The sequence below is a fragment of the Crotalus tigris genome, unplaced genomic scaffold, assembly GCF_016545835.1.
Source record: "Crotalus tigris isolate CLP2741 ecotype Arizona unplaced genomic scaffold, ASM1654583v1 scf7180000019888.115334, whole genome shotgun sequence".
Classification (NCBI taxonomy): domain Eukaryota; kingdom Metazoa; phylum Chordata; class Lepidosauria; order Squamata; family Viperidae; genus Crotalus; species Crotalus tigris.
Window position 1 is genome coordinate 87,549 of NW_024097757.1, and position 27,529 is coordinate 115,077.

Here is a 27,529-nt window from a genome sequence, read left to right on the forward strand (position 1 = left end):
GAGTCATAAAAGAGCCAAGGTTGTCTACCCCTGCAATAAGGGAATGCATGGAGAGTATTGCTTCTGGATATTTTTCCAACCTCTTAATACTTCCACTTTGGCTCATGTGAATAGGAGAAACAGGGGCTTAAGGCCAGGCCAGGCAACTGCATTCCAAGTCATTGGCTATCTGTTGCTCCCATAAGAACACATGGCACATTTTTCAGGATTTTTTTTTTCTGTAGCACCTAGCCAGACCTGGCTTTTTTTTTTTTTTATGGACCTCTTCCACCATACTGCATATGATCCTGTTGGATTCAGTTTTCAGAGAGTTATTCCGTGATGGATAAACAGATAGACAGACTTCCCAGTCCATTCACTAATTTCTATCCAACATTCCATTTAGTTGGCAAGAATAAAAGAGTTCAAATAGAAGTTGTTATACTTACAAAATTGCTCCTGATTAATTCTACTTTATCTTATTCATTTTAGAAAAATATTTTCTTTACGAATAGAATTGTAGAGTTAATGTGGAATTTCATTTAAACTAGAAATTGCTCCATCCCAGCACTTTCACATACGTAGTGTTTGTCTGCACTTGAATCAAGTTCAACTCCTGATAGTTTCATAGATAGGCTTATTTGTTAGATTTATATCCTGCCTTTCATTCAGGAGCTCAATATGGTGTTCTAATTCTTCCCCACAGCAACAATTCTGTGAAGTAATTTGGACTAAAAATGATTGTCTCAAAGTCAGTCCATGACCTTCTATGGCTTAGAGGTCATCCAGCACCTTGGCAGTAACATATCAACATACACTTGGCAGCAATGTGGAAATAGTATACTTTCTATTTTCTTCTTAAAATACCAGTCTGGTTCACAATCCTAGGATTTCCTATGGTCTCCTGTCAAAGTACTAATCATGTCTAAGCTTAAATAGCTTTTTTAGATCAACCAAAATTGACTTGATGCTGCTACACACTAAACACTTAGAAGCAGAGTTATAGATTGGATAGAAAGGAACCTGTAAATACTTTTTCTCTTTTTCAAATTATTAAAACTAGGTGTTGAGCTTCTTTCCCCTGTGAGGTCCAGGGTTAGGGTTAATCATAAAACAGCTCCAAACTGGTTCTATATTACAGGACAAGTAGATTAGCTTTGCAGCAGGATTACTGGTTTGAAATCATAGAATTACTGATTGTTGGAATGTGTAGTTTATCCTCCTACCAGTCTAGGAACCCATATTACAATATCTTCAATATAACATTTCCCAGCTTCTATTGAAAAAAATATTTGTTCATTCTTGAACAGTCTTTATTGTTAGGAAATTCTTCCAACTGTCCAATTGAAATCAACTTCCTTGTAATTTAAATCCATGGTTTGTTGTCTTACTTTTTGAAATCACAATGAAAAAGTCTGCTCCATCTTCTACATGAAAGATCTTCTGATACTTGAAGACAATTCTCAAGTCTCCTTTTCCTTTGCACTCTTTTCTTACCCAGACTAAGCATACTCAATATCTCCAGACATTTCTCATAATCTTTTTTCTTCCAGACTTCACATTGATTATTCTCTTCTGGACACTTTGATCTTCTCCTCTGTATGTTACAGCCTCACCACAATCTTTGCTTCATCCACCAATTTGATAAACACATTGTCTAATTCATCATCCAGGTTATACATAAAATAATTTCCATTTTTCCATTATTAACAGTTCCAGTAAAAGGACTAGAATGGAGGCCCGTAGCCTGCCATTTGACATCTCCTCCCATCTTGATACAGAGCCACTAACATATATTTATTATAACATTTCCACCATTTCTCTATCAGTCTGGTATCAGCATAGTTTAGTTCACATTTTGCTACCTTCTCTGCTAGAAACACGTGAACACTTTGTCATATTTTGCTAAATTTAAGATATATTATCTTCATCTCATTCCATTTGGTTATAAAAGTGGCCAGAACATGGTTTGCAAAGTGGTTTGCCATGAATTGTTCTAGATTAACCTTTACTAACCTCTTGCAAACAATACATTCTAATCTAAATACCCACACACTCACTGCCTGATAATCTACTCTAGAATTTTGCTGTTATTAGCATTAATCTATCCAATCTATAATTACCAGGTTCCTTTTCCACTCCTCTCATTTTTCAATATAGGACAAAATTCTCCCTTCTCCAATCTTCTGGCACTATATTCATCCTTCATGATTTCTCAAAGATCATAAAATGGAGCTCTGAGATGACATACATTCAAAAGTCTCACATGTACAGTAATTGATTGATCCTGGAGACTGAAAGTAGCCAGTTGTTCCTAATTATCTTTCGTTATCTTGGACCACCATTCTCTCCTTGTATCAGATGTTCTGCTTAGCTTCATGTAAATGCAGTTCCCCTTTGGGAAGAAGACCAAAGGAGTATACAATCTCTGCCCCACTCTATCATTTGTTATCATTCTAAAATCATCTCAAACAGCAGACCCATCCCCTCCTCTCCCCCCAGCTAACATATCCCACAAAGCTTTCTTTTTTGCATTTAGCTTCCCTTGCAAGCCTATCTTACTTCTGTATTTTAACCTTTCTGATATTATGCAGGTATTAGTTACTACTTGCTGGTATGCATCCTTGGTAATTATATCCATCTTCCATTTCCTGTTAATGTCCTTTTGAACTCTTAGCTCAGTTGAATACTCACTGAATACTCACATTGCTTTTCTACACCTATTTTCCCTTCTTTTTAGAATTGTGTGTGATTGTACTTTCATAAGAGTCAGGCTCACAGATTTGCTTGATCTCCTTCACCTTTTCTTCCAGGAGTTGCAACATGTTCTTCCTCCACTTGCAACGTGTGTAATTCTTGTCATCTTCAAGAACAAAAAATAAAGGCAACAACATGTCCTTGATAGTTCATGAGAGCATTTTTCTCTATCTCCATGACCTCTGATGAACAGAAGAGGAACACCCTCCATTCAATTTTGTGAAATCTTTCATTTTTCTAAAACCCATGGGAAAAAAACTATTGGTATCCCACATTGCTGGTTTCCCACAGAAAATGACACATGGGGACTTTTTTTTTTTTAGCTGCCTCCCTTTGACCTTTCTTGCCAAATTCCCCCACAAAACTCCTATTGGTTCTTCTCTGTTGGTGCTCAAATTATAGTTTTGCAATGAAATGACAACTATGTTACAATTTAGCTACTCAAATATTTTGAAAATGTTTCTTATGACGAAAGTGTGTTTAATTATAGATTCATTATTGTACGTCTCTTTTACAGATGCACATAGTCTCTGCTTCAAATTTTGAAATATGATGTATGGCATATTAATATCCTATATTCATCCTGTTTTCTAGCATCAATAATTCCCAATGGAGTATCTTCCAGGTGTGTTGAATGACAGCTGTTCTTATTCCAAGCCAATAAATATACATTGTTGACCATGACATTGTACCTAAAAAGGTTTGCAGCTAGTAATGAAAATTATAGTATGGTCACCAAAATCATACACTACTAGTATAGTTGATGTAGCCTTATTAACAAGTCTGGTCTCAGACACAGCATCATATATTTTATGCAGACACTCAAAGAAAATAGTTTGCACTCAGTTTGCTACCATGGCATTGAGAGTGGGTGGCATTTAAGATTCAAATGACAAATATTTTTCATAGAAGGAGGAGGGATGGAAAATATAAAGAGATTAAAACAGAATATATATTTTAAAAACAGCCAGGGACACTTTAGGAAGAACAAGCTTGGAAAGAAGGTGATAACAGACAGCTAAAATGAACTTAAGGTAGTAGAGAAAGAATATTTTAAAATATGTTAAACAGCACTCACCCTTGCTAGTTTGTGAGTAAGCCTGATTTCCACTAAGCTTTGAGGCTATGTTTTCAGGAAAAAATGCCAAAGAGAAATCTACTCATTATAAAGACTCCTCAATGAGGTTAAAGAAGATGAAAGAAAAGATGAAAGATTTTACTAGTCAAAGGAATCACCAGCTATACCAAGGCCAGCCACCAGTTCATCCAACTGAGAGGAGAAAAAGAAAACTTCCCACTAATACCTACAAACCTTTTTTTAACTCTAGAATTATGAGAAGCAGTTTAAAAATAGGATAAAATTAGAATAGAGTACATTTACACCAACTGAGTGCATAGATTAGAACAGAAAAGTTGGAAGTTCAGAAAAAATGGTATGTTTTAACATGCAGATTTGAATGGGAGGCAGCTAATGTACAGAGCAATCATATCTGCAAAGCTTAAAGCTGAAAAATGAAACTGTTTTTGCTGTATTTTACTGGTAGTTTGAATTAAGAGAAAAACCTCTTCCTCAAACTACAGTTTTGTACTGTTTCTTTCAATCAAATTCTTCAAATCCTCAGGTACTGTGTGCTAATTGCCTATGTCATCTGAACTCATATACTTGAATCTGTGGGTATAGAAAAATAGAGATTAAAATAAAAGCAATGGGCAATGAATGTGATTTTGACATACAGCCTGCACACTTTTGAAAACCATTTGGCATTTCTTCCATTTTCTAGGCCAAAGAAACAGGTTAAGGCTGGTTAAGTGCTATTAGTAAACTATATTCCTACCACCATAGAAAGATTTTATATTTAGGAAGGCTTTTTGTGAAGTTATTCTAAAAGCTTCACATTCAAATATATTGACAAGATTTTGGTTTGAATCATTTGACTGCACTTTAAAATGAAGGAAATGCAAAGTGTTTTTAGAACGTCTGAAAATTAGCCCCATGTACAACGTTTTCAATTTTTGAACAAAAACATGGAGAAGTGAGGGTACATGGGATAAGGAGGTTATGTCTGCAAATTATTCAAGTAGCATACATGGATAAGGCTTACCATTAAACTTAAATATTGGGACACCAACAGTATTTGTAATATTTGTTTTATTTTCTAATACTGTAAGTAACTAGAGAGTATTGGTAAGAAAAAAGGCTACTCTTCTGGAACACATATGATCCCTTATGTTAGACTGCACATCCATATGAAACAGTGGTTCTCAACCTGTGGGTCGGGACCCCATTTGGGGTCGAACGACCATTTCATGGGGGTCGCCAAACAATGCAGTCCGCCATTTTTTTCCCCTTTTCCTTAGCTGTGCTACTCTCTTTTATTCTATTGGCTTTTGAAAGCCAATAGAATAGACTCTCTTGAATAGAGTCTAATTCTATTGGCTTTCAAAAGCCAATAGGAATTGTCCAGGCTGTCTCTGCCCTGCTGAGCCCGCCCAATGTCCCATTCTGCAAACGGTGCTGCACCAGTTGAGTAGTCCTCGACTTACGGCCAGTTGAGTAGTCCTTGACTTATGACCGGTTGGGAGTCGCGGCATTAAAAAGGTTCAGAACCACTGATATAAAAACATACATATCTATATTCCAGAAGATTCTATTAAAATGTCTTAAGTTTTTTCCTTGTTTACAAAATTTACCTATTGATTCTACTGCCTTGCTTACATGGACACATAAAGGAAGTCAATGTCCTTTATGTACAACTATCCAGCTTCACTCACGGATCCAGATGTTGCTGTTATTATATCTGCACATGGGATGTTTCCTTTTCTCTTTTTTCTTACCAGAGATCGGTATGAAAGGCATAATGCTCTTCAACTGACACCAATAGGAATGTATCCCTAACCCAGATTTGATCCAAGACTTCACAGCCAAAACACTGACTTTAAAATAAATAATAAGAAATCTCAGGTGGACAATATTCAACATGCTAAAAGGGGGGCGGGGGAGGAAGACCTTCACAGTTGAATAAAACAAGATTGCAAAATGAGGATAGCCTTTTAAATCTTGACTCCCATCAGATGCCCATTACATTGCTGGCTTTTTCCCCCAACCAGGCATCTTCTAATTTTGTTGGTATTACAAGTCCCAGAATTTCCAGGTAGGCTTGGAATTCTAGAAGTTGAAAGCTCCCAACAACAGGAGAATGTCAGGTTGGAAGACACTGCCACTAAGTTAAGATTCACTCATGGTAATGACCAAAATTATAATACAGGACACTATCCCCTTTCAAACAATAGAGTGTGGCTATGCTTTTCATTGGTAAGTCTCAAACATTGGTCCATGGACTATCTATTCATCATTCATGGAGATTCACCAGATGGCCAGCCAGTTTCTCTGCAATCATACTTCAGAACCTACCCATAGCTTCAGTCCCCAGCTGATCTGTGCACTGACAGTCAGCTGGCTCTCAAGAACAGATCACTAGCTGAAAACTAATTCACTGAAGTGTTAAATGATAACATAAATAATAATGTGAATACTAACAGCAAACTGACAAGTAAACAGGTTGCAAGCATAGTTGTTGGCTACCAGTCGGCCCATATTATACTGAATGGAGCACACATGCCACCTGAAAAGTGCAAATAGGAAATGGAACAATGGATATCTTAAAAAAGGGCTGGAAATGTTTCTTAATAATGACAAATTTTGACCATCAAGCTTGTACTTAAAAGAGTTGCTGTTACGGCGTGGGGTATATAAAAAAATTAAGTGGTAAATAAAAACTTGAATCTGGATTATGTTTTCTGGTACAAAATTTAATTTTAAAAAAGAGAAAGCATATATAAATGCAAACAGAAATGCCCTCCCCCAAGGTAAACTCCCATATTACTACAGACAAGAGGGCATTTGTTTCATTGGCCGTTCTTGCATTTTCCTAATGTTTCTTTTGTGGTCCATGATTGCAGAACATTTAGGCAACATGGCCTTGAATGACAGCAGTCCAATAAACTCAGTCAATATAAATTTATTATATTCTGATGCTTGTTTTCTATAGTATACCTTACTGGTTTTTTTATTTTCAAATAGCTGTTTCAAAATTAATACAAATATAAAGTACAAATATGTATATAAGTGTAAAAATAGAAAAAAGGAAATTGTTATATTACCTTGCCATTAAAGGAGACTAACCAGGAAGAAAAAATAACAATCCTAGTGATAATTACGGTAAACATTAGGCTAATAACAACTCATCAATAAGATCTATTGATAGAGCTAGTGTTTCATTCAGTCCTCTTGTTTGACTGCATCTTTCTGGATCTTCAGGATTCGACATGTTAAGTATTATTCCACTGTATTACGATTTCCCGCCTTCCTAATTTTATTTTCTCGGTGGAAGCAAATTTCCATTAATTCCCCTCACCGCACCAGAACCCTAATGAGCTCTACATATATCAGTATTTAAAGAGGAGGAAAATCTGGCAAGTTGCCCAGACAAGCAGGTCAACGACGCATTAAAGACTGCGCGTTTTCACTGCACTTCACGATGATCCTTGCACGCTGCCCCCAATAATCACAGCTGAGCACAGGGACCCCCGGACCAGGACGCTGTTAGCAGAGACCCACCGATTTCAGAGGGAAATGGAAACAGGGAATATGGGTGGCCTCCACATTGAAGAGAAGACCAACTCTGAGACCGATAACATCCAGGGCCATCTTCGCGGATCCTATGAATCTACCGCGCGGGTAAACGGGGCGCCCCCGAGCCTCCGAGGAAAGCCAAGGGGCTGGCAGGCTCGCCCCATGCACACGTGGTCCAGCGGCCGCCTCCAGCGCCTCGAGAGAGTCACGTGCGGCCGGCGCCTGCTCCTCGAAGCCCCGTGTTTTGCCTGGCTGCTGAGGATGGTGGGGCAGGCGGCAGCAGCTTTGGGCCGCGGGCTAGAGCGCAGAAACATCGGCTGCTGGGGTCGGAGCCGAGGCGCTGTTCTGCTTCTCTTCTTTTCCTTGTCGCCAAGGCCCCCTGGCGGAGCGGCGTGGCTACTGGGGCTGCGGCCAGAGGATACGGCGCCCGGGCGCGTGTGGCTCGAGGGGGGAGCGCTGCGGGCGGCTGAGGGTTCCCGCTTCTTGTTGCGCCTCTACTTCCAGCCGCCGGCCGAAGGCACCGCCGCTAGTAACGGCAGCAGCGCGAGCGAGGAGGTTGAGCGCCGCGTCGTCTTCGTGGAGGAGCCCGCCACAGTGGAGCGCTGTTCCGAACGCAGCGCCTGGGCCTCGGACGTGGAGGTGCTGGGCCCGCTTTTGCCCGGAGGCTCGGCCGGCTCGGCTTTAGCCGAGGTGAGAGTGCGGGAGCCGCGAAAGGGTGAGCCCGGCGCCGGGCCTGGAGGGCGTCGGTTCGGGCTCTGCGCTTGGGATGGACGAGCCTGGCAACTGCACGGCGCGCCGGGGGGCTTCGTGCTGCAAGTGGAAACGCCGGCAGCGGGCTCGGCCGCGTGGCTGATTCCGTTGCCCACCGCCGGCTGGTTGCGGGGTGTGGGCGCACTAGTCCTGCTAGCTCTGTCGGCGCTGTTCAGCGGCCTCCGCTTGGCCGTGCTGTCACTCGATCCGATGGAGCTGCGGGTACTGCGGAACAGTGGCTCGGCTGCAGAGAGGGACCAGGCGCGCAAGGTGGAGGCTGCGCGCGGCCGAGGCGGAAGCGGCACTTACCTACTGTGCACTCTGTTGCTCGGACAGGCAGGTGCTAACGCCACGTTGGCGGGCTGGTTATGCGCTGCTCTACAAGCCAGTCACATTTCCCTGCCCGAAGACAACCAAGGTGTGCCGTGGTTGCCTGTGCTGCTCTGCACCAGTGTCGTCTTTTTGGGTGGTGAGGTGTTGCCCTACTCCATTTGTTCCCGCCACGGGTTAGCCATTGCTGCACACACACTCTTTCTCACCCGCCTGCTTATGGCCCCCACCTTCCCCATATGCTATCCACTCAGCCGTTTGCTAGATTGGGCTTTGCATCAAGAGCTCAGCACCTTCTCCACAAGGGAGCACCTGCTGGAGACCCTGCGGGCTGCTGACCCTCATGGTGATCTTGTGAGTGAGGAACTAGCCATGGTTCAAGGTGCACTGGAGTTACGCACCAAGGTAGTTGAGGACATCTTGACACCTCTGAATGATTGTTTTATGTTGCACTCTGATGCCATACTTGACTTTACTACCATTTCTGAGATTCTTCGCTCAGGCTATACCCGCATCCCTGTATATGAAGGTGAGCGACGAGACAACATTGTCGACTTGCTGTTTGTCAAGGACTTGGCTTTCGTGGATCCTGATGACTGCACACCACTGCAGACAGTTACTCGCTTCTATCACCGCCCGCTGCACTGTGTCTTCCATGATACCCGCCTAGATACGCTGCTCGAGGAGTTCAAGAAGGGTGAGGGCCCGGGGCCCCAGCCACTCGCCTCCTGCCAGCATCACATGCCTCTCTACTCCCTGTGCACCCTGCTTGCGAGGTACCCTGGGATCCCACTGTGCCCCCTCCTGCACTGGTCTACCCTCTTTCTGTAGCCTGGATGTTGTGGCTAAATTATTGGAACAGCACACCAATGTGTCTATGTATGGGTGCATGTGTGTGTGTGCCTATTTATGCTCTATAACAAATGGCTCATTGTAAGTCACTGAATTATCCAAAAGGTTTTCCAAATAGATTACCATGATATACTAAGGAGTTTTCTCCTGAAACTCTTTAATAGCATTTTCCCCAACTTGTTCCACTGTTTATATAAATTGACATGCTTTTGTCAATCTTTTTGCTTGTAAATTTATGCATTTTTATTCAGTGCAGAGAAACCATGAGCTGAAATTGGAGTGTTATCTCTTTACCTTCAATTGCAAAGGAGAAATGAGGCATAATTTTCCTATTCTAGCAAAATATTAGGAAGTCTGGTCCATACTGACTCAGAAATACTAAGTTTTAAAGCTCAACATAACTAGAGGATACCAGGTTGAAAAAGATTGCCCAGTGCTAACTGGCAGTAGTTCCACAGGCTTCAGGCAGGGCTTTAGTCTTTTTCAGTCCTACCTGGTTACTTGGGGGATCAGATGTGAGTCTTGTGCGTAAAGCAAGTGCTACAGCAGGGCTTTTCAACCAGTGGTACGTGTACCATCTGTGGTACATTGGCATCTGGCAGGTGGTAGGCGACCATCCTAGAAAAGTGGTAGCGGGGGAGGGGAATGAGCTGAACCAGTGGCAGCACCGCACAAGCCTGAGCAAGAGATGGCTAGAACTGCAGGGCTGTCAGAGCTCAGCAGAAGCACCAAGATCAGTGCCACTTTCCAGCTGATTGGCGCTTCGGGCTGTCAGGGCTCAGTGGAAGTGCCAGGCTCCAGCTGGAGCTTGGCGCTGATCCTGGTGGTTCTGAGCCCTGAAGAAGTACCAATCAGCCGAAAAGCAGCACTGATCCTGGCACTTCTGCTGAGCCCAGAAGCGCCGATCAGCTGGAATGTTGCAGCATCTCCAGGGTCTTGTGATTTACATTCAGTTTGGCAACTGATTCATATTTATGATGGTCACAGTGTCCCAGGGTCATGTGAAGTGACCAAAACCTGCTGCAACCACCCAGCAGATGGGAATAAAAACCAAACATCCCCCCACCCCCACCCACCTCCGCTGCCAATGCTCACAACAATGAAAACTTCAGACAGGAAGAAGAGCACCGCCGGGCGGGCAGGCAGGTGTCTTGCTCGGCTGTGACTTGGGGGGACACTTTTTTCAGTGCCATTTGTAACTTTGAACAATCACTAAGTGAACTGTTATAAGTCAAGGACTACCTATATTTCATCAGTTTTTTCCTTTTATTTTTGGTCATTAAGTTTTTGACACCTTGCTAGGCAACTGGTGGTACTCAGATGTTGCCATATCCTAAAAGTGGTACAGTGGGTGAAAAGGTTGAAAAGCCCTGTGCTACAGCATCAAGCTTTGAATCATATGCAACATGAAACTGTCATTTCTTGTCCTAATATCTGTTGTAAACCTGTCTTCAGTAGCAAAATTATTATAGGACAATAAACTCAGTCTTTACAACTTTGATACCATATTCTGACATAACACTGAATGGTGTCTAATTTGTTAATATAGAGGCAAGAAAAAACAGAAGTAAGAAATTGCTTCTATAAAGAGAGTTTCAGCTGTCTGCAAACTCATTCTTTAAAAATAACATTCAGGTGAGGTTGTGGAGAAATATAGAGTCACTCAAAAAAGCACATCATATATTATCAGAGTTAACATTTAATTTAGATTTGTAGATTGTATATACAGAACCAGCAAACTTGGGAATTTTGCACAGATTGAATTGGATAGTCTTTAACTCCCATAGCCCTATAGTCAGTGTAACCATCTTCTGTGCTTGCTGGTAACTGTAGGAATTAAAACCGAAAACATCTGGAGAGAAAAATTGGGGATTGCTGATACAGGTTATAGGCAAGGGCATTGCTCACCTAAATTGAGAAAGACAGGTATTTAGTCAGACAAGAATTCTCATGAGATTGAATGAATAAATGGCAAACTCAGAGTCCAGAGCTACTCCTGGGCTTCCAGACATCATTTATACAAAATCTATGTTTTTTTTCTTTCTCAACATGATAGATGGTGGTTTTGGGTTTAATTCTGCAATTAGTGATGAAACTCATCCTAGGAAGAAGAAACGAGACACAGTTGCACTGTCACAATTTATGTTGCACTGTTATAATATGCATTTAGAAGAATCATCTTTCTCAGAAAAGTATTTTGTATTTCTTGCATCTGTAAACAGAGTAATATCACTTTCAAAAGGATGGCCATTGGTGTCTCCACATATCACCACATATCCCGGCCTAACTGATACTAGTGTAATTTGGCTGAGTTGCAACTGGATATGGCAGATGCAAGCAATCTAAAGCAGCTGTCCTCTTGAAAAGTGGGGTGTTGAACATTTGGTCTTGAATTTGCCGTCTTTTGTTAATCTCCAGGGGTATGCTACAGGCTCTCCTGACGCTTCTCAGTTCTGCAGTGGCCATATGGAAATCCTTAAGACTCATTGATGTTGTTCAGGGTCAAAAGCATTCAACAATTTTATTGTGAACCTCATAATATCAGCTACTAAAACTGGACTAGCTGAAATATGTGGAGGTTTTGCTTTCAATCTTTCCCAAACTTCAGTTTTTAGATAATGCCTATGGTGTGCCTAAAAAACATAGAAGGAACAGAGACCTCAAAATTATATTTCTCTCAGAGCTATGATGGGTAGGGTAGCCAGTTGTATAAGCAGATGGTATAAACACAGAAAGCTCCTTGCTGTTAAGTAGCATTATGTAGAATCAGTATCTAGTAAACATTGTATCTTAAATGGCATAAAGTAGACATCAAAATGGCTAAGAAATTTAAGTGGAGCATCATTGGAGAGAAAAACAATAAGTCTGCCCTATGCTTAACATCAGAAAGTGTAAAATTACATTTTGAAAAAATTATGCAACAATGCCTCTTCAAAGAGAATTATAAATGGTGATCAAAGCTACTCATAGTATTCCAACTGAGATTTAGCTGGTGTTCAATCCTGCATTCTGTGACTTGCTTTAATTGGGCTAATTGAATAACATTCAGTTTGCTTTTCTGACAAATTATTCCATATTTACATAGTACATTGGCAGGATTTGCCCATGATAAAGGTCAGCTATCATCATTATATAGTTAGGAATAGGACCTAGTAGGGAGAGAACCATAATAAAAAGTCAAACTAATTTGACATTCTTTTTTTAAAATGAAAATTGAAAATCAAACCTAGATTACTTTTGTTTCATAGTCTTTAAAAGTAGTGTCAGGTGTTTAGATGTTTCACAAACATATTTTTATGCTTGGCCTCATAGGATTCGAATATTAGCAAATATCCTGAAATTTGGGCCATTTTATAACCCTTTTGATGCTAGTGAATGAGATTGGTGGAAAGTAGAATTCATTGTTGGGGAGCAAACAACCCTTGATTGGATATTTGGTGCTATCCCAAAGTAACTACCTCATTACCTCTTTCCTTTTCTCTCCCATCATTATGAATTCCTCCCTTCTCCGGGGCCCAAGATAACATCTTCAATTTACTTTCACTGTATGGAAAATAGCATATATTCTTGAATTTCAAGAAGCAAAATCAACTCTACATTTGCGTTGCTTAGACTTGGTTGTTTATGTTTCCTTCACATGGAGGAGCAGATGGTTGGAATAACTTTGCTTTTCATTCCCATTTCAAAAGGAGGCCACTTCTCACTGAGCACTAGTCAAAGGCCCAGAAGCCTCAAGCGATCCACTTCCTATCTTATTTTGGGTGCAGTGGGTGATAAACACAATATCTCCTGCACAATTTGTTTCTGCTCATTCTTTCTTTGTAGGTAAATCACACCTTGCAATTGTACAGAGAGTTAATGATGAAGGGGAAGGAGACCCTTTCTATGAGGTGATGGGAATTGTCACTCTGGAGGATGTGATTGAAGAGATAATCAAATCGGAGATTCTGGATGAGACGGATCTTTATAGTAAGTATTAGGGGGCCACTAAGACGACACCAAATGGTTTGGGGCATAAATAAAAACATGGGAATTATAATTTCGTTTGCTATTATTTCTACCAATTGTAAAATTCTTGCTAAAATCTCTTCATTTCCCTCGCCACAATTCTTGCTGAACATAGCTTTTTCTTATTCTCCAATTAGATCATATAGAACTTGCCATCTTTTTGTGTGATTTTTCTTGTGTAGTAGCAACTTTCAGCTAGGGAATCGGGCAGCAATTGCTTTGATGACAAACTAGAATCCCATACATCTCAGCTTCAGTGCCCATATAAGTGAAATTGGATAAGTATATTCTATCCCTGGATGTTAGTATCTCATTAGCACAAAAGCAGATTCTTAAAATAGCATCTTCCGGAATGAGATATTTTACTTCATCTCATTCCTACTCCTTTCCTGGAAGACTAATCCTTGGGCATCAATGGACTGAAAAAATACCTTCAAGGTTGAATGATGGAACTAGAATGGGAGATATTACTGTGTATGATTAAGTTTGGAGACTGCAACAATGGAATCTTACTGACTAAATTTTAGTTTGGTGTAGTAATTAAGGCACCAAGCTATAAGCGGGGAAACTGAGTTCTACAGTCACACCAAACTTACCTTGGGCCAGTAACACCTTTCTCAACTCATCGAAGGAGGCAGTGGGAAACCATTTCCAAAACCTTGCCAACCTTGTTTCTCCATACTGTCTCCAGAAGTTAACACTGACTTGAAGGCACACACAAACAAACAAAAAAGATTAAGAAGGCAAGGTTTTTATTTTCTTCTTTTTAAGAAAAAATATAGCACCTGTAGTGCTGATAGTACATATTTACTTAGAAACAAATCACACTGAAAGTAAAAATGTTTAGGACTGCAGCTTTGCTTGAAAGAATATAATAATTTAAGAAAATATGACAAGTTTGCTTGAAAATTCTGTTTTTCTCTTTCTCATACTCACTTTCTTTTTAAAATTACATATTATATATTGTGTCTGTAGTTGTTATCCTTTAATCTAAGGCATAAGCTTGGTAACACTTGAAATGTATTACACTTCACATTTTAATTTTTGCTTAGATATTGTAGTTTTGTATTTTAATAAAGCCTCCCTCCCCAAAAAAGGGGGTTATATCGCTTTGGGTTGGACAGAGTTGATAATATTTCAATGCTGTAGAGAAGGGGTGTCAAACTACCGGCCTACGAGTGAGATGCATCATGGCGAAACCACGCCTACCTCATTGCCAGCAATGGAAAAAAAGTCACGGTGCTGTAGAGAATAGCTGTCTTTTATTTAAGATAAGAGAGCTGTGTTGATGTAAGATTAGCACACCCAAAATGTTGCCATGAGACTATGAACTGAGATACAACATCCTTTCTAAATTCCCAGAGTTGTGACTATATTTTTTTACTTTCTTAATCCTCAGTAGACAATCAGAAAAAGGAAAGGATCCCCCGGGGTAGGAAACCTCATGATTTCTCCATCTTTAGACTTTCGGATAGTGAGATGAGAGTAAAGATCTCACCACAGCTGCTATTGGCCACTCATCGCTTCATGGCTACAGGTATCTGGCTCTTCTTAGGCTGTTGCTGCATTTTTGATACTTATTGTTTGATACCCATGCTATTGGCAAGTATCATAAGTATCTTGGAATTAAGCTTTTTTAAAGAATAGAATGACATTTGTGTTTTTTTTTTTAACCTTAAGACTTGGCATCCAACTCGTCTGTGGTTTATGTTTTAAGTAGCCAGTTTAATTTAGAGTGGAAGAAATGTGTAATGGCATCATTTTCTTTCTCTATTGGGGCGAGATATGGTGACCTGAATACACCTCTGCAAAAGCAGAGCTGACAACTATAGCAAAGGCTAAGGAACCAGTGATTAAACTGTTTCCTTGGCACCTCTCAAAATAAGGAGACAACAGGAGATCACCCAATGTGCTTTGGATGGCTACTTCTCACAAAGAGACCACAGGACAACATTTTTTCCATGGGTTTGAGTCCTGGGAAATGATGAAATCAGCCATCTTGCTTGCAACCATAGCAAAGTCTTTTAAAGCAGGAGTCCCCAAACCCCAGGCTGTGCCCACTATTGGACCGTGGCTTGTTCAGAACTGGGCTGCGAAGGTTGTGGACACATGCACGCAGCTCCATTTGTTCAAATGGACCTTCACGCACTTGTTTTCCCATTGCTCACGTGGAACTATCTCCTCTTTCCCGCTGGTCCATAAAGCCAGAAAGGTTGGAGACTGCTATGTTAAAGAACACTAAGGTTGCAAAGCTTACTTTCTAATCACTTTCAGAAATTGCCTATTCACTACATTAAAGCTATTAGAGACCTTCAGAACAAGTTTCAAAAGTCTTTATGAAGTGAGTTTATCTTCAGCTCAAAAGAAAATTACAAGCTTAAAAACTTAAAGGATTTGAAATAAATAGCAAAAAGGTGAATAAGATTTTTATCTAAGAAAATTATAAATTGATTAAGCTCCGTATAAAGATTCAGATTTTGGAATTAGCTATAAAAATAAAACAATTTCTCATGGGAAAGACTTACTTTGGCTATCCTGGCAATTGCAAGTCATAACAAAAGATAAGTTATGATTTTAGAAACTGGACCCTAGGGTGGATTAAAGATTTTAAAGAGAATTAATGTCAGTTAACTCTTGGACTTACAGAATGATACCAAATGTTATAACATTAGAAATATTAAAGGAAATCTTTGAAGAATTGAGCCAGAAGTTACAATATCCACACTGTCAGTAATGATGTCTGCTTCTGTGGATAGACAATGTTTAAAATTATATTAACGAAAGAATGACAGCTGTGTAAAAAATTATATGACAAGACAAAAAGTATAGAATGTGGAACCACAAATGACAGGCCAAGAGAATAATTTGGAAGAGGATGTTTTACTAGATATACAAAAAAACTTGCTTGTTTTAAAAATTAAAAGAAAAATACAAATGATAAACCAAGAAAATGAGCTGGAAAATCTTTTCTTACTAGATCTACAAAAGAGGCTTGTTAAAACTTTGAAAAAAAACCTGCAATGAGATAAAAAAGAATTGAAGAGAAATTAAATATTATGGCAATATTTGATTAAATTAAAGATTAAGACTTTTAAATGTAAAGGCTGTAATATTAAAGTTGGTATATTTGATCAAGGTTATAATGAGACATTTTTGCAATATTCTAGCAACCCTTTATGGACTTTCTGCTGATAACTAGGATTGAAAAGTTGATGTTTTATAGATTTGCCTATAGATAAGGGATGAGATATTGGGTGAAGAGATATCTGTTTAATATTACAGGAGGTGAAAGATATTAAATTATACATCTGATGAAGGTTGGAAATCACTTGTTTGTATATTTCTTTCTTTTTCTTTACTGCATTCTTCCTTTTTATATTTCTTTCTTTTTCTTTACTGCATTCTTCCTTTTTTCTTCATTCTTTTTTCTGTTTTCCTGCACTGCTAATTCTTTCTCTCCATTCTTTTTCTCTAAGTTTAATTTGTATTAGTTTAACTACTATAATTCAAATTCTTAGTATTTTTAAAATCTTAAAAAATTATCTTTCTCCAACTACCTTCTTCCTGATTTGTCCAAGCAAAGAAAGCATAGTTACTGCTTCCCTCCTCTTTTCTTCCTTTGCAGAGGTAGAACCTTTCAAGATGCCACATCTCTCAGAGAAGATCCTGCTGCGGCTTCTCAAACATCCCAATGTCATCCAGGAGATGAAATATGACCACAAAAACAAGCGAGCACCTGAACACTATCTTTATCAGCGTAACCGCCCAGTTGACTATTTTGTGCTCATCTTACAGGTTTGTCATATTATGATAGAAATTTGTAACATCAACTTTATTGTTTACTATAGGAAGCATTTATATGGTCAATTAGTCTAGAATAAGCACTTGGCTTGCAAATAAAAATCCAGATATGAGTTTCAATTTTACATGCCCAGTATTTTGTTTCAGACTTTAAAATAAAGAGGAACCACTCAGAGGAGAAAAATAATTTTTAGAAACTTGGCTTGAAGTGTCTCTATGCTTTATCCAAATAAATTTGACAATATGTTTTCTTCTATCACTAGTATACATTATTCACATTTTTTGAATTTAAGTACTATCCAACTAGTCATTCAAATTTAAAGAGTACCATGAATTTGGAACTGGGGTTGAAAGATGTTTTAACTTAATGTTTTAATGCTTCCCTAAGAAATTTTCTTAGGATTGGTTAACCTTGCTCATTTTTTTCTTAGGACCTTTAGTTGTACTATTCTTTCCCTTGATATTTACGTAGCTGCTATATTATTGAGTACTTTCAACTATAAATCAGGTATAGATTCTCTAAATTCTGTTACTACTCTTATTCTCAACCTAACCTTTCAAGATATCTTTTCTGATGTTCCCCAGCTATTTTGATTCATATTTCTATTTTTTTCTTTTATGAAGGAACACCTACAAATATTTGTGAATGAACTGGCCTTGTTCTTACCTGAAGTTATTTTCTTAAGTTACATTGTGTATATTTTTCCTTTTTTCAGTGGGTGATCAGATATGGTGGAAGAGAGATGACTGGTGCAGTTGGATTACATGCTTTGGTTTTGTTTGTTTTCTTTTTTTAGGGAAAAGTGGAGGTAGAAGTGGGAAAAGAAGGATTGCGATTTGAAAATGGTGCTTTCACATACTATGGTGTCCCAGCAATCATGACTGTCTTCTATTCAGGTTAGAAATCTAAAATTAACTACAGAATGGGATGATAGAAGTCACAGAAACAGAACCTAGAGTGTTCAGAATAAATGAACTTAAATATGTAATATACAAGAACTTGCAAATTTATTCTGATTTTCACTCTACTAAACATTTAGGCCAGTGGTTCTCAACCTTTTTAATGTCGTGACCCCCAACCGGTCGTAAGTCGAGGACTACTCAACCGGTCGTAAGTCGAGGACTACTCCACTGGTGCAGCACCGTTTGCAGAATGGGACTTTTGGCGGGCTCAGCAGGGCAGAGACAGCCTGGACAATTCCTATTGGCTTTTGAAAGCCAATAGAATTAGACTCTATTCAGAGAGTCTATTCTATTGGCTTTCAAAAGCCAATAGAATAAAAGGGAGTAGCACAGCTAAGGAAAAGGGGGAAAAAATGGCGGACTGCGTTGTTTGGCGACCCCCGTGAAATGGTCGTTCGACCCCAAATGGGGTCCCGACCCACAGGTTGAGAACCACTGATTTAGGCAAATATCAGGTAAATAAAAAACAAAAAACAAAAGAGGACAGATACCATAATGCAGGAGAGGGCTAGGAAAAACTACCAATATGTAGTAAGGATGCATAACATCTGTTGGCTCAAGAGTTACTCCAGGCTTTGCATGATACAATAAGAATTATGCTCCAAGAGTAGTAGATCCTGGGCCTGGATCAGGAGAGAGCACAGAGGTTTATAAGGAATGAAATGTGTAAAATATTTTTAAACAGAACACCTTCATTCATATTACATGAAATTGCAGTACTGCAACATTAACAGAAAATCATATGTTGGGAAGAAAGAGATTTCTTTACAACCAGGCAGGTCTTGGAAAACCAAATAATAACAATATTTGAGCCATTCATTTGAGCCTGATCCAGGCAAGCAACAGTTGATATTAACCTCCTGCCTCTATGTGCCTGAAAAATGTGTCTCTTCCTTGTTCAGAGCAGGGATGAGACAATAAAAGTCTGATTGGGGATTCACCTTCCATTTTTCCATCTTTTCAGATAATGATGGGCGTAAAATGAGCAGCCTGGCTGGATCATCTTTCCTGTGTACGTTTCTCCTACCTGACCTTTTTTTAAAATAAGGTGGTATAGGGGACCATTTTCATTAAGCGTTGCCAGCTCTACCCAAAAAATTAAATAAAGTCCACTGTTTCTTGACATCTCAATCCTACTCCAACAGAATTATGAATCAGGATGGGGTGGGTCAGCTACAGTAGATAGTCTATCAAGTAGTTTTGCCACATAACCATTTTTAAATATATAATCTGATATACATATTTTAGAGCAGCTGTTCTGATGACACAGCTGATAGAACTGTAGATTTTGGTTAAGCCAAGGCTATTTTTTAAGATTGGTTTACTAAACAAGACATACCTGGTCTTGTTTGCAAAACACCCTAAGCCTGAAACAAATCATGGTTCAGTATAAGATGAAGCCAAGTATGTTAGTTAACTCATTACTTATGCTGGGAGTTGTGAAGTTCTCAGTTTAAGGTTATATAAACACAAAGAAAACTACTTTAGTGCTCTACCCTGAACCAGTTCCACAGTAAAGTATTGGTCCCCTTTGGAGCAACGCATGACATGCAGCCAATAGGATGAGTTTGAGCATCTCGGGGGCAGTGGGAATTAAGGAGGATGAGGAATGACGAAAACATGGGGATATCATAAACCATCCCAGAGAAAAAGGGCCACAGATAAATATTTGTGAATACCCTGTTCTGGTACTAACATAGTCCATTTGATACTTGATTAATTAGTGAGATATTTAAATATGTTGATCACCAGCTTCGTTCTTTCTAGACTGTTGGACTTCATAATCAGTCATCATAGTTAATTTATAGTAAAATGAAGCTGGTGTAATACATTTTTTCTTTCCTATTCCTTTTCTGTAATGAACAAATCAAGTGCAACCCTAACCTTCAGTTGGCTGACCAGTTAAGTACATTAATATATCTACCACAGGTATCCATAGCCCCCAAGGGAGATTTCTGCAGTCAGTTTTAGCTAACAGCAGCATCTATTGTTGTTCCATGTCATTGCTGGTTTCATTTTCTTCTCTGCTTTTTGTTATCTCTTACTGAGGGCTCAAAATACATTTTTTAAAAAGCTCATCCCATCATCCTTGACTTACTTAGTTGCTTCTGCTGGCCCCGTTTCTTTGTTTCCTTACCAATAATTCTCCCTCCCTCTCAGCCTTAGTGCTCAATCCAGAGCAGAAAAAGAAGAACATAATTTGTGCCAAACATACGGTAAATTTGTGCATTGTTTCCCTTGCCTCTGAAAGCTAGAGCTGGTCCCGCATAAACTATTCTGAATAGTAATATAGTCAAATAAGTGTGCACTCAGTGCAGTTCAGGTAAGTCTGTAAAAATAAGGGAACTTCTAAAGCTTGGATCTGTTAACTCATGAATATTTTAAAATTATCTGCATTCCATTATTTGTGTTTTTGGTGCCATCAAATGGTGATTTGTGGAAGTGCATCATGGATTTATAAATGCTCATGAAGTATTTATTAAATCCGTTGTTTTTAATTTCTGTGAGTCTCAATGTAGTGATGTGAAGTGAGATGCAATATCCAGGATATAATGCTAGGTAGCCTGCAGAGGAACATTTTTTCAAAACTTACTTTCTCTTTATTTCTCCTTGCCCAGGTTATGTAGAAATAAAACTAAATTTTCCAAAATGAAAAGAGCTTAGGTAATATTAATAGCTGTAACCTGCCCATGATGCTGAGTAGGTCACTCTTTGTTCCTTCTAAAGCTTCCTTGCTCCTTTTCCCTTTTCTCCTGGTTTTTGTCTCCTGATCCTTGTCTTCTTTCTAGTGCCCGTGTCTGTGTCCCGTACCTTTGCCTTCAGCCGAGGGGACTCTTTGGCTGGCTCCCCAGGTAACAATATACTGTACATGTCACCCAGAAAGAACCCCCGTTTTGCTGCCTTTCGATTCTGGGTGTGTGTCCTTCTCTGACTCTTCCCTCCTATGAAAAATACAGGCTTAGAATATCCTGCATGCGTGCAAAACAAATCATTGTGAACCTGTGTGCGTGTGTTCTGTTTGTCTACAACTGAATCTGTTTTGCCCATATGAAGCAATATTTTGTGTTCAGATCCATGCATATTATTAGAATGATGACTATTTTTCTCATGCTGTTGTCATACAAAGAGAGAAATATTTCTTAAAAGATTATTTTTAATAAAAGAAGTTAATATAGTGCAAAGCAAAGGACTAACTTGTTATTGTGCTTATTTTCAAAAATATGTTTGGGTCCCTTACAAAAGGCTCATTGACTTTATAAAGAATAATCTGAAGGCTGGATTGTCTTACAGGAAATGGGCATTTTGGGATTGCTGTGCTCATAATAACCACTTTTTGACAATTGACACTACATAATCTCAGTGGCTTAAATATCACCTAACCTTTTCCACCCTAGGAAATATGTTAGTCAAAAGTATGTCCCAGTCATCTGAGGAAGAGAAAGCTATTAAAGAGGGCTGTAACGTTTCACTTAAATGACTGTGGTTCACCATTCTCTCTGGTGTAGGGGGGAGTCTTACTTAAGAGCAGACATGTCAAACTCGCGACATCACGTGACGTCGCGCAATGTATTAGAGCTTTTTCACCATTGCCGGCAATGGGGTAGGCGTGGCTCCAATATGATGAAACTGACCCGTGAGCCAACAGTTTGACACCCCTGCTTAAGAGATATCTTCTTAATAAAGAAATCAAGTGGCAATAATTGAAGGAGGGAAAGAACTAATGATAATACAGAAAAAAAACTATATAAGCATTCACTCAAACACCTGTGTAATTCAGATCATTAAAAGGGAAAGAATTAAAAGTGTGTGGAAGGTGTAGTTCTAAGTTATTGCCGCTTTTGAAGCAATCACAGTTTATAAAGTCTTATGCCATAAGAAGTATATTCACAATTCTTTCTTATGCAGATCCACTTAGAAATACATCATGTTGTGGTCAATAAATTCTCTTTAATGCTGAGTAATGATAGCAGTTTCTGTCAGTGATGACTTTTAGAAGTATAACTATAGAATTTATCTGCCAGTATGCCTATCTGATTAGATGGAAATAGTAGGAGTTATAAAAAAAACGTTGATTGTATTCAAACATCAAGTTAAGGAAATCTGTAATTCAGAATTGTAATTTAAATAATCAAGGCTCTATGTCTATACAAACTTCCCAGCAGTAAGTTCTTTTTGGAATGGGTCTTTACTTTGAGACGACATGGGGTGCTATTAGTTTCTGTAGTAGTATTTCTAGAATAGGAAACCTGAAAATAAATGGAGGTAATAATACAAACGAGAAAAATGAAAAACAAAAATTAAAAAGGAGAATGAAGGATAAGAGAATGGTCAGTAGATAGGCAGCAGAAGTGAATTTAAATATAGGAATTTGGCACTAGAAAAATAAAGAGATACTTAAAAGAATCCTATTAAGTATAGATGCACCATGGAGAGGAAGCAGCTACCTCCATTTCTGGAAGAAGAGTAGTATAAAGGCAGCAGCATAAAAGTTAATCCCCTTCTAGTAGAAGCAATTGAAATGTAGTCTTATATTTCACTGAGGTATTAAACCAAGACGATTTTACTGGAATATACTTTGGTTTTCCTTTTAAAAAAATCTACTACTTTCCTTTTTCAATTGTGCTTTCAGTCTTCAATCATCTTGGCCTTGGCAAGCCCTGATTATTGTTACAAAGTCCCTGTTCTGTGAGCCTGAACACAGAACAGAAAGTATAACATGTAGGAACTGGGAAACATATTGTAATGTTTTGTTTTGGAGATTTCTAAAAGAACAATTCAACACATAAACCTTCATATTTTTTTCAAGTTTATGCAGAATGAAAAGCCAAGAGCTCTTATGGGTGGAGTTCATTGCAGACAAATTTTCAGTGTTAAGAACCATTAAGGGAATCTTAAGAAGTTCGTCCCCAAATTTTAAGCATTGTGTTTTTCATTTGTTCATCACGTCTTCTTTATTTCTAGTGAATCAATCTCCATCACGTTGCAGTGGATTAAACCGCTCTGAGTCTCCAATTCGAGAACGTAATGAGTATGGAGGCAGCAGTACCCAACTACATAGTGGCTGCAACAACAACATATACACTCCAGATTATTCTGTTCATATTCTGTGTGATGTACAGTTTGTTAAGGTATCTGCTGGACTGAGTGTGATTGAAAGAAGTGCCCTCCTTATTGTTTTTTTTTTATACCACGGCTGTCAAACTCGCTGCATCACATGACATGTCATGATGTATTGCGACTTTTTTTTGCATTGCCAGAGGTGGGGTGGGCACGGCCTCCACATGATGCAATTGGCCCAGGGCTGGCAGTTTGACATCCCTGTTTTATGCCATGGAATATGAATAGCTTCATGCTAGGATTGTTCCATGTATCATATCCAAGAAAATGTTTACAATATTGCACTTCATATGAAAATGGGTTTGTTAACTGCATAATTAATTATCACGCATGCTGGATATAACACAGGGATAATGTGAATCTGGTGAACTTACTAACTTGACTTAGAAGTGAAGAGACAAGACAAAGTTGAATGATAAAGGAAAAATGGGTGGGAGAATGTTAAATCAGTAGAGTAGCACATACAATTTTGGCTTTCAGCAAGCTTTTAGAAGAGACAAGGCATCCTTGTAAATCTTTGGCTTCTGATGAGTACAGATGTGTAGCCTAAAGATTATGTGAAATTTAACTGTGGGAACATGCAGTTTTACTCCTCATTATTGCCAGCTGTGCTGTGAATTTACTTGACTAACCTCTACCAAATCATGAAACAGATGTCATGCGTAATGGCCAGCACATGATAACAATTCTTACTTCTTATTTTGCAAATAACATTTTATTTTTAAGAAAAGTATTCTGCAACAGTATAGCATTTCAGCAGTGCTATACATTTCAACACCAATAAAATTAACTATATTTTTCTATCTGACATTAGCACATATACATTTCTTTCTTTGCTCTCTTGTCTTTTAAACAACAGCAGAAATGAGCTCTGTCCAAATAATGAAAGGTATCATGATTTCAGGTTGTGTTGGCCCTGGAATGCAATGATCTTGGAATAAAACCCCATTCATTAAGGGTTTTGATTACTCTCTGCTTAAATTCTGTGAGAAAAAGGCAGAAACAATATGATAAATGCAACTTGGAAAGCAAATATGGTGTTGAGGAAAGTCATATTGTTGTAAGCAGAATAGTAAATCATAAATAATGTTTCAGGGGAGAAGGGATATTGAAGAGAGACTAATGTATAGTGGGTGTAGTGGTTAAGACACTGGGCTAGAAACTAGGAGATTGTAAGTTCTAGTCTCGCTTTAGGCACAAAGCTAACTGGGTGCCATTGCACCAGTCATTCTCTCAGCCCTAGAAAGGAAGCAGTGGCAATCACTTCTGAAAAGTATACCATAAAAACAGCAGGTACTAGTCGAGGCAGTTGCTAGGAGTCAAAAACTGACTTGAAGGCAGCTTCCCCCCCCCGCTCCAAAAACTATAATACAAATGATGAAATGAAAGAAGAAAAGGGTAGCTCTTCACAGGTGAGAACTGCACAGAGTTGAGGTGAAAAAGGATCAGAACTGGGAAGATGAGACAAAGGAATTTATTTAAGGCCTGATTTGTGGAAAATATGAAATATAAACCTGAAGGCAACAATAGAAGTAAATAGAGCCAGCCTAAATCTGAAGAGACAGGCTTCCAATGGAAACAGGGTTGTGTAATTTTATAGCAATTTTCTAGTCAATGAAAAAAGAGCGATGTGTGAAATGAAAAAGCCCTTATACTCAGAATATAAAGTGATGGGATTGTATATGGTAGCAGCACATCTCTCCAAACCTGTTGCCTAGAGACCTCCAGGTTTGTTGGGCATACAACACCCTTCAATGGCACCAGGTTGGGAAAAATACATAGAAATATAGTAGAAGTTAGAAACATTGGAAAATGAATTTGCAGAACTAGGTAATTTTCTGGCAATTCCTCTGTTTGATTCCTAGATTACTCGGCAACAGTATCAGAATGCACTGGCTGCCAGCCGCATGGATAGCTCTCCCCAGACCCCTGACATGGATGTTTTCAATGATGGTGATTCCACAAAGGCTCCCACAATCAGAGGTACCCCACAGACACCCAAGGATGACCATGCTATTCTCTTGAATGAGAGAAGTAGCATTGTGGGTAGGTGTATCACCAAACATATTCTTATAGAATGACTTTGAAAAAGATGCTGTGAGAGCCTTATTGTGCAAAATTATTTTAATTTTTTGTTTTTAAAATTTATATCCATATCCTAATCAGGCCAAGCTCAAAAAAAGTTAAACCAACTATTTTATTGAAAATTCCTCAAAGAACATGTTTATTAGCTACATCAAAAGTGAAACCATCTCCATACACATAACAATTCCCCAATGCAAAGTTAAGAAATCCCACCCCTAAGGCTATGCAAGCAACTATGTTCCCCAATACATCTTCTTGGCAGGCTTTTTTCGCAACGCCTAGCCTGCAGTCTCAGGAGCAGCCAATGACCTTGGTTCCCATGGAATAAGTTTTTTTTTTTTACTATTGAAGCACCTGGCAAACCCCCTCCCTCCATGCTATGTATCAGTTCAAAATGAATAGGGAAAATGGTTACAGCTATGCTAATTTTTAGAGTAGACAAATATCCTCTGCCTGTACCTAGATTTGAATCCTATGATATATTTGTGATGAGATGGGTATACTCTGACATGTGCTGCTGAGGTCTCTTTATATCATGCAGCCAGCAAGTCAGATGGGAATATGAAGAGTCCTATAGACTCTATGTTCCTGCACATGGAGGGGATCCCCCACGACCAAGAGAAGTTGACAGGCAACCCAGAAATCAGCATGCAGAGTGAGTATTTAAGAGCATGGTAGATCAGAGCAGGGCAGGAAAAATCCAATGAGCTCTGAGGGAAGGAGGAATCCCAATCTTATTTTGACTATTATTGCCTTGCAGAAAATGAGGCCTATATTGTCAGGCTGGAATCTGAGTCCTCAAACAGGGAAATGGAGCTCAACACATCTCCAAGTGCTCCTCAGGATCCCCTAGGAAAGAAGTTACTTTGGACACTTAGTGAGTCACATCAGGGTCCTGGGGGAGGCATTTGTTCATATAGAATTCATGGCATATGGAATGTAGTTTTGGCTCTTCAAGCACAAACACCACCTTCTCCCACCCCGTCCCACTTATCCTTGATGCTATTGCACAAGTATCCAGGATAAACCAGCCAGCATGCTACTTAAGATTCCTGAACCTAAAGAGGCTGTACTGACTAATGGGATACCTGAAAAGTGTCCCTTTCTAGAACTATTACTTTTGAGGTAGGGTTTTTTTCTTCAACAATGATTACCAACTTTGACACTGCTGCTTGATACTGCAGGTGAGAGGAGAAAACCTTCTGCAGACAGTGAGAGAAGTTCAGATGATAATACTAACTTCACATCATTAATCACATGAGTGGCAACATGGCTCTGCCTTTCTCACAGGTTGGTATTATGCATTGCCCTATTCTTTGCTACCATCACTTCCTAAGTCACTCACTCTGAATGAGTTAGAACAGACATGTCAAACTCGTGACGTCACATGACATATTGGAGCTTTTTCTCCATTGCCGGCAATGGGGTGGGTGCGGTTTTGGGATGACGCATCCGGCCCACGGGCCAGCAGTTTGACTCCCTGATTTAGAACAATGTGGCTAATTATAATGAAACAAACCAAAAAGGAGAGAACTATACTTATATATATATATTTTTATTTTCAAATAGCACATAAAGATTCTGTTTTCAGCCAGGTCTATAATAGGTTCTCAGGCTGTATTTATATGACAAAATTATCCACTCACTAAATACTTGTTAGTCCAATGTATTGTGAACCCAGAAACCTCTCTGTTAAATATCAGGAGAGAGACCTGTTTAAATTGAAATTACCTTTGAATTTTTTCATAGCTCTTCCCATAACTATTTTGTGCGGACTTAGAATACTATCACTTCTGACTAATGGCCCTTCATGGCTCAATTAGTCCACCAAGGAAAGAAGGAAGCAAAAATAAAAAATATGAGGGCATAACCTCAAACTGAGTTAAAAAATAACATTAGGGTGGCGCAGCAGTTAGAGTGCAGTACTTCAGGCCACTTTAGCTGACTGTGTTCAGCAGGTCAGCGGTTCAAATCTCACCGGCTCAAAGTTGACTCAGCCTTCCATCCTTCCGAGGTAGGTAAAATGAGGACCCAGATTGTTGGGGGCAATGTAAATATATATATACATTGCTTACTGGTGTACACGGCTTAGAGAGTGCTTGCACTTAAAGCAGTATATAAGTCTCATAAATAAATAAATTAGAGTGGAGTTAAAAAGTAACATTAGAAAATATTACCTCACAGAAAGAGTAGTGAAATCTTGGAACCAGCTTCCAATGGAGGTAGTAGGTCAATCATCAGCAGCCTATGGGT

The 27,529-nt window shown here is 39.1% G+C and overlaps 1 protein-coding gene across 3 annotated transcripts; it reads left to right on the forward strand.

The window, feature by feature from the left end:
* Positions 1–6,580: 6,580 nt before the first annotated feature.
* LOC120317880 (metal transporter CNNM1-like) lies at positions 6,581–27,226 on the forward strand. 3 transcript variants are annotated; one of them, XM_039364864.1, is made up of 12 exons: positions 6,582–9,146; positions 13,127–13,270; positions 14,709–14,846; positions 16,935–17,104; positions 17,908–18,007; positions 19,038–19,085; positions 20,863–20,925; positions 23,036–23,202; positions 25,057–25,237; positions 25,818–25,931; positions 26,037–26,153; positions 26,461–27,226. In XM_039364864.1, the coding sequence occupies exons 1-12, from the start codon at positions 7,370–7,372 to the stop codon at positions 26,535–26,537; spliced, it is 3,096 nt and encodes a 1,031-aa protein (XP_039220798.1). In that variant the 5' UTR covers positions 6,582–7,369; the 3' UTR covers positions 26,538–27,226. The 3 variants fall into 3 exon arrangements, with proteins under 3 accessions (XP_039220796.1, XP_039220798.1, XP_039220797.1); XM_039364862.1 differs by lacking the exon at positions 26,461–27,226 and having other exon boundaries at positions 6,581–9,146; positions 26,037–26,439; XM_039364863.1 differs by lacking the exons at positions 20,863–20,925; positions 26,461–27,226 and having other exon boundaries at positions 26,037–26,439.
* Positions 27,227–27,529: the final 303 nt, after the last annotated feature.

Excerpts from the sequence above, each read along its gene's own strand:
- LOC120317880 (XM_039364862.1), top strand. The coding sequence starts at position 7,370 with ATGGAAACAGGGAATATGGGTGGCCTCCACATTGAAGAGAAGACCAAC. Across the intron at positions 18,008-19,037 it reads CATGACTGTCTTCTATTCAG|ATAATGATGGGCGTAAAATG; the intron begins GTTAGAAATCTA and ends CCATCTTTTCAG. Across the intron at positions 19,086-20,862 it reads GGCTGGATCATCTTTCCTGT|TGCCCGTGTCTGTGTCCCGT; the intron begins GTACGTTTCTCC and ends TCTTCTTTCTAG.